The sequence below is a fragment of the Carcharhinus amblyrhynchos genome, chromosome 3, assembly GCF_965287045.1.
Source record: "Carcharhinus amblyrhynchos chromosome 3, sCarAmb.v2.hapA, whole genome shotgun sequence".
In the NCBI taxonomy this organism is placed as follows: Eukaryota; Metazoa; Chordata; class Chondrichthyes; order Carcharhiniformes; family Carcharhinidae; genus Carcharhinus; species Carcharhinus amblyrhynchos.
The window spans coordinates 21238371-21244370 of NC_137326.1; the positions used below are offsets into that span (position 1 = coordinate 21238371).

General features: G+C 41.9%; 1 protein-coding gene across 2 annotated transcripts in view; it reads left to right on the forward strand.

Moving 5' to 3' along the window:
* Window positions 1–5788, forward strand: part of LOC145341357 (uncharacterized) — a 30981-nt gene extending 25193 nt beyond the window's left edge. The window contains exons 3-4 of one of the 2 annotated variants that reach the window (XM_080186284.1): window positions 1006–1039; window positions 1393–1652. In XM_080186284.1, the coding sequence (XP_080042410.1) occupies window positions 1006–1019 (14 nt within the window). In that variant the 3' untranslated portion in view covers window positions 1020–1039; window positions 1393–1652. Of the gene's footprint in view, window positions 1–1005; window positions 1040–1392; window positions 1653–5715 lie in introns of those variants that run through there. The other variant, XM_080186282.1, reaches the window with a different exon arrangement.
* Window positions 5789–6000: the final 212 nt, after the last annotated feature.

Sequence of the window (6000 nt, forward strand, 5' to 3'; positions counted from 1 at the left end):
ACAGTAAGAAGTCTCACAACACCAAATTAAAGTCCAACAGGTTTATTTGGAAGTTCATGATTCCAAATAAACCTAATGGACTTTAACCTGATGTTGTGAGACTTTTTACTTTAGGAAATATAGGAATACAATCAATAATATAAAATTAGGGTGGCACAGTGGTACAATGGTTAGCACTGCTGTCTCACAGCACCAGGGACCTTGGTTCGATTCCCAGCTTGGGCCATTATCTGTGTGGAGTCTGCACATTCTCCTCATGTCTGCATGGGTTTCCTCTGGATGCTCCAGTTTCCTCCCACATTACGAAAGATGTGCTGGTTGGGTACATTGACCCGAACAGGCACCGGAGGAACCAGGGGAATTTCATAGTAACTTCATTGCAGTGTTAATGTAAGCTTTACAAATAATAAATAAACAAACTTTAAAATTATGTTTGATATAATAATTTCGCTACAATTAACAAACAGTGAGAATTACCTCCATAGATTTCAGTCTTGTGCTGTCTTCTACAAACTATGTCTCACTGCATGGTACCTTTCCAATGTCAGAATGAGCTATTTACTTTTAATAAATCTTGTTCTTGCTGAACCTAATTAAATACAAGTTTGATCGTGGAAGTCCCAATTTCATCACTATCGTGTGTGGCTGCAACTTGTAGTTTTCCTACTTCCGGTAAGTAGCTACAATACTTCTTTCATGCTTCATAATGCTACTATTGTGCGATTCTACAGGTCTGGATCCATCCCAGTAACTCATGCCCAAAAAGGGAAAAACACTTTTATTTTGTTCCAGTGAATCACTCAAGGTCTTTTTTGTTTTCCACATGGACAATTTTTATTAGGGATTACTTTCCAGAAACAAACCAATGGCATTGTCAATGGGTTGTTTGATTTTTTTTGTACTATAAGGGTATATTTAGTGTTTCATTGACAAACCAGAATCACAGAAAACAGGTCAAACAAAACACGGAAAGTGATTTAACCTTTTGTCTTTAAATCTTTAAAGGGGACCGGATGTGAAGAAATGACACAAGTTAACAGTGAGTAAAATGAAAAAATACAAATCTTGCACACTGAACAGAAAAATAAAAAAAACAGAAATACATAACAGGGCCACCAGTATCCATATAAGGTATTCAAAGTTTCATAGAATCCCTACAGGACAGAAGGAGGTCATTTAGCCCATCGAGTCTGCAGCGACTGTTTGAAAGAGCACCTTACCCAGGCCCATCCACACCACCCCCCCACCCCCCCTTGCCCTATCCCTGTAACCCTGCGTATTTACCATGGCTAATCCTCCTAACCTACACACCTGGGGTCACTAAGGTGGATTGAAGCTGCATATCTTTTACAATTGTACGAATTGCATTTTGTTCTTTCCTTCTCTTTCCAGCACTGACCGATCATCAGAAGCAGTGGCAGGATTTTCCATGCCAAACCACTCCACCACCAAGCCCCCACCAGGTTTTCCCATTATTCGCACCCTCCGCTGCCGGGGAACCTGCCAGAGAGAACGGCTGGAAAATATCGGCCAGTATCTATTGCTAATTCAACAGCATGCAGTGAGACATAGTTTGTAGATGACAGCACAAGACTATGGAGCTAATTCTCACTGTTTGTTAATTGTAGTGAAATTATTATATCAACAGCATTTATTTTGTGTATAAATAAACGGTCCATGGCAAGAATAGAGCAAATTGAAACTCAACTCCTTCCTGTGTCAGCAGTGGTTCATTTGACAGCACCCTCACCAATAGGTCAGTAACTGAGTGCATTAATCTCAGCTGAGATTCCAGAGCTCTACCAACGGGGTGCTGCACTGTCAGGAGAACTGTCTTCAGAACTGGAGGTTAGATTTAAGACCCCATCTGCCTTCAGGTCAATGGAAGTGATCTCAAGCCACTATCTTGAAGAGCAGCAACGGAGTTATCACTGTTCGTCACTCAATCAACATCACAAATAAAAAAAATTATCTGGTCATTATGCGTCGCATTGCTGTTAGTGGGAACTTGCTTCATTAACATTGAGATCAGAGCCCCAGGTTTTTGATAAGATCCAATTAGGGACTAATAATGTTTTGTTTAACGTATCAAAGTTTGAGATTCAAGATGCTAAGTAAGAGAATAAAGCCGCAACATTCCATAGGTTTTGAACAGTCAAAATAAAACTTTACTATACAAGATCAGAAAGATAAAACAATTTATAATAGCTTTCTTACACTCTATACGTATACACTTGCACACTCTGGGCAGAATTTTACTGACATGTTTGCTCAAGTTTTGCACGATCCCACCCGAGGCCAATGGAGAATGCCATTCTCCGAGCCGAGCCCGCCCCCGGAATCAGGGCTGGCATGCTGGTAAAATTCCGGTCTCTGTCTACACTCCCTGCTGCCTCATCAAAGCAGTTAGCGTAATAAAGGACCCCACGCACCCGGACACTCTCTCTTCCACTTTCTTCCGCCAGGAAAAAGTTACAAAAGTCTGAGATCACATACCAACCCGACTCAAAAACAGCTTCTTCCCTGCTGCTGTCAGACTTTTGAATGGACTTACCTTGCATTAAGCTGATCTTTCTCTACACTCTAGCTATGACTGTAACACTACGTTCTGTACTGTCTCGTTTCCTTCTCTCTGAACGGTATGTTTTGCCTGTATAGCGCACAAGAAACAATGCTTTTCACTTTATGCCAATACATGTGATAATAATAAATCAAATCAAATTAAATCAAACATTCAGAGTTCATATAAGGTACATGTGAAGTAACAGGCAAACTGTGGTTGGGTGCACTACACTGTAAAAACATTGGCAAATGCAACCAAGACTACAACCTATCCAGACATAAGTAAACACAGTGACACAATCAATCTCATTGAAACTCTGTCTCTAATGCGGGATTCCCATCTTCATCTCTGATGATTGCAACTTGGAATTCTCTCCAAAATTTGCTTGAACTGAGATGGCGACAATGATGGCCCACTTCACAGGTTTAACCTGGTTCCCCAAGATTCCATTCCACTGGGTTTTGTGGTGCCAAGAAAAACCCGACTTCTCCAAAGGGGTTCCTTTGCCCCAATGGCGCGCCAGAGGGAGTCACCAAACTTTCAATCGCCAGGGCTTACTCTGAGTTCTCTGTGATTTCCTAGGTTTCTCTTGGGTTCTCTTCAACTTCCATGGCTGCTCCTTAACATTCAACACTTCAAGACCTCCAACTGCAGTGCTGTTTCTGCTTGACACATCTCTCTTTGCTCCATTAATGCAATTGAAACCTGTCTCTGTTCTCGGACTCTGTCTGGGAGCCCTCTTTTGGGGTCATTCCCTATTCTCTTCCCCTTTTGGATCACTCCCTCTCCCGTGCCCTCTTGTCTCCAATAGCACTTCCCTCCTGGCCGCATGACCCAGAATTTTGCCCCACTTTTTCTTTTTTCATACGGGCCTCAGCCCAAAGAACTTAAATACTGAACTGTGCTTGCACAGCTTAATCCTGTCCACACATGCGTGTAAGCTCCAAGATCTTGGAATTTCCCACCTCTACTTTTGCCTGGAAGATAATAGAATAGAATCCCTACAGTGCAGAAGGAAGCCACTCGACCCATTGAGTCTGCACCAACCCATGCCCTATTCCCATAACCCCACATATTTACCTTGTTAGGCCCCCGACACTAGGGTCAATTTAGCGCAGCCAATCCACCTAACTCGCAAAACTTTTATGATTGAGGTGAGGAGAAATTTCTTCACCCAGAGAGTGGTGAATGTGTGGAAATCATTACCACAGAAAGCAGTTGAGGCTAAAACGTTGAGAGATTTCAAGAAGAAATTGGATATAGCTCTTGGGACTAAAGGGATCAAGGACTGTGGGGAGAAGGCGGAATCAGGATATCGAATTTGATGATCGCAATGATCAAAATGAATGGCAGTGCAGACTGGGAGGGATGAATGGCCTACTCCTGCTTCTAGTTTCTATGTTACTAAGCAGAGAATCATAGTACCCTAGTTGGGAAGAAGGAAAAAGTGTTTTGTAGAGGTTTTGGGGGGAGGAGAAATGGATGGACATTGCACTGGAATGTGCTAGAGAAAACCAACTGTGAATTGGGATTGTTGAAGTATATCCAAGTGAATGGATACTCTGGGAAGAAAGGAAGGTAGGAAAAGGGAGATATGCTTCATGGTGAAATAATTTTAAGGTTGCAGAATGTGAAGGTTGTTAGGATAGTTTATCTTGAGTTTTTGGTGACATGGTGGCATGGGGGTTAGCACTGCTGCCTCACATTGGCAGAGACCAGGGTTCGATTCCCAGCTTGGGTCATTGTCTGTGCGGAATCTGCACATTATCTGCGTGGCTTTCCTCCGTTTACTCCAGCTTCCTCCCCACAGTCCAAAAGACATGCCGGTTATGTGTATTGGCCATGCTAAATTCTCCCTCAGTGTATCCAAACAGACGCCGGAGTGTGGCGACTAGGGGATTTTCACAGTAACTTCATTTCGTATTAACATAAACCTACTTGCAACACTAATAAATAAACTTAACTTAAAAAAATTAAAAACTTTTCATAAGATATATTTAACTCTTACAAAACCCCTGTGCATTTAACCCAAAGTATAGTCAGAAAAATGCCGGAAAATCTCAGCAAGTCTGACAGCATCTGTAGAGAGAGAGTGGAGCAAAAGTTTCGAGTCTAGATGGCCCTTCGTTCTCTCTCTCCACAGATGCTGTCAGACCTGCTGAGATTTTCCAGCACTTTTCTGGTTTTGTTTCAGATTCCAGCATCCACAGTATTTTGCGTTGACCGAAAATATTGTACTGCCCAACCATCCGATTTCAGAATTATCACTTTCTAAATCTTTCAAACAATCAAGTGCATCAGTCAAAAGACCAGGTCCTGCTTGATAAAAGGTTTTCTCAACTTGATAGAGATGTGACTGCCAGCTGCTGAAACCCAGTGAATTGAAGCTCAAGCTGCGTTGTAACCAGCCAATTGGCTACTTGGAAACTAAACTGCGTGTGTGTGTTGAAGGTTAATGTGGGTCCCAGATATGTTCTTTTTCTACTCTATAAGATAGTGACTGCTGCCAGAATTGTACAAGAATTTGTCTCTCTGATGACAAAGAGCAGAATGCCAATTTTTCCCCATAATTATTGTCCACAGCAACATGCCAGTTCTGAAAATTCCGTTTCATTAGTGGGCCATTAATTATGGAGAACAGCAGGCATCCTTGTGCTCTTTGTCAAAGAGAAAATTCCACCCCCCCTCCTCCAGCTCCAGCCCTTTCCCCATGGTGGTTAATTATTTTCAAGGGAGAAATGAGTTGCCAGTACTGGCTTTAACCCAGCTGATCACCAGTAATTGTAAAATGACCACTTTTGGACTGCATGCACATCTGAGATGAAAGTATATACAATGTCAATTTGACAATGTCCCTTTGATAAATCTATTTATCTCCTGTTTGTACTCTTCATGTTACGACACGCTTACCACATATTTTATTATCGATTTGAACTAATGAGTTCCCATAAAAGTAGAATCATCACGCAGTTCATAAGCAGACATTGGCAACTGAAGGAAAATTCTGTGGGAAAGAATTTGCTCCTTACACATTAAGATTTTTAAATAATAAAGGCTGACAGCAACGATTGTGCCTTTTTTCACAGAGACATTGGAAATCAGTCGAGAGTGATTTATATTAATTTACTTTTTTTGTGTTTTTGAACACAAAGGGACAAAAGGAACCAAGATGGTCAATGGCGAGCACACATTAATCATCTTGTACAAGAACTAGATTTATACAGGACAAGCCACCCAAAGCTACGCTGAACGTCAACCAATAGAAGTTCTTCATTCTAACACCGACTGGACGGAGCCGAGGGTGATGGGTGGGGTGGGGGGAGCACTGGTCTCAACTTTCAGCTCCAATTTTCATGGCAAGTCAGGGAATCTCCACTGCACCATGTCGAAAACCACATTTACATTGAATATCTTTCCATCCTAAAGTTCCCTTTAGC